The sequence below is a fragment of the Bison bison genome, unplaced genomic scaffold, assembly GCF_000754665.1.
Source record: "Bison bison bison isolate TAMUID 2011002044 unplaced genomic scaffold, Bison_UMD1.0 scf7180017864371, whole genome shotgun sequence".
In the NCBI taxonomy this organism is placed as follows: Eukaryota; Metazoa; Chordata; class Mammalia; order Artiodactyla; family Bovidae; genus Bison; species Bison bison.
The window spans coordinates 5,490,423-5,491,299 of record NW_011494943.1 but is presented as its reverse complement, the minus strand read 5'-3'; the positions used below and the strand labels follow the sequence as shown (position 1 = coordinate 5,491,299).

Genomic DNA, 877 nt, shown 5'->3' with positions numbered 1-877 from the left:
AGCCTTCTACTCCATGCGGAACCTGAGCCGGCCCAGCCTCACGCAGTACGAGCTGGACAGTAAGTCCCCTTGCACAGCAGCTCCCCAACGGGCCAGGCCTTCCACGGGGAGGGGAGAGGGGCCTCCGAGGACGCTTGCCAGCAGCCCAGGGCTGCGCCCACCTCAGGCTGCTTGAGGAAAGGCGCCTCCCTGCACACACGTGACTTTCCTGAAATGCACAGAAAAGCAGGGGCTCTCCCGGGAGGGTCTGCCCCAGCCCTCATCCATCAGGACAGAAGAGAAAGGAAAATGGCTTTGGTCTTATGATCTGGGGAGCCGAGGATGGTGACAGGGGATCCACGGTAGGACCCGGTGGTCCCGCTGGTTGGATGTGTGGGGGTTCACGCTGCTGCTGCCGCCCATCTCGTCCATCAAAGGCACTTGTCAGCTCAGCTGTTTTGCCCACTGAGTTCGACCCTGAAGTGAGCAGAGCCCCTTCTTCACCCAGGGACCAGGACAAGTCCCTGGCCAGTGCCCCGGCCCCCCGCCCTCACTCTTTCCCTAACATCCCACAGGGTGTTTAGTTCTCCCGAAGACCCAGAGCCTTGAGCCAGGGGGCCTCCCGTTAGGGGCCCATGTTAGACTGAGTTATTCATCTCCTTCCTTCCTCATGGGCGCAAGCCCAGGGCTGTCAGGGTAGTTAGAACGCCCACCTGGGGAGGGGGAGCAGAGAGGAGCCCCCCAGCAGGCACAGTGATGCCCCCCCAGGTGTCAGGCCCATTTTCCTGCAACTGCGCCCCTCTCAGCTTCTAAGTGTCTCCCCCCAAACACCCCAAAGTGAGTAGAAACAGAGGGTTTCTTAGCACCAAATTCACATCCAATAAGCCCCTCTCTCTAA

The 877-nt window shown here is 60.5% G+C and overlaps 1 protein-coding gene across 1 annotated transcript in view; it reads left to right on the top strand.

The window, feature by feature from the left end:
* The window catches only part of SDK2 (sidekick cell adhesion molecule 2), a 147,385-nt gene that overhangs the window by 108,529 nt on the left and 37,979 nt on the right, over positions 1-877 (top strand). The window contains exon 38 of the mRNA XM_010856483.1: positions 3-59. Within this exon, the coding sequence (XP_010854785.1) occupies positions 3-59 (57 nt within the window). The remainder of the gene's footprint in view (positions 1-2; positions 60-877) is intronic.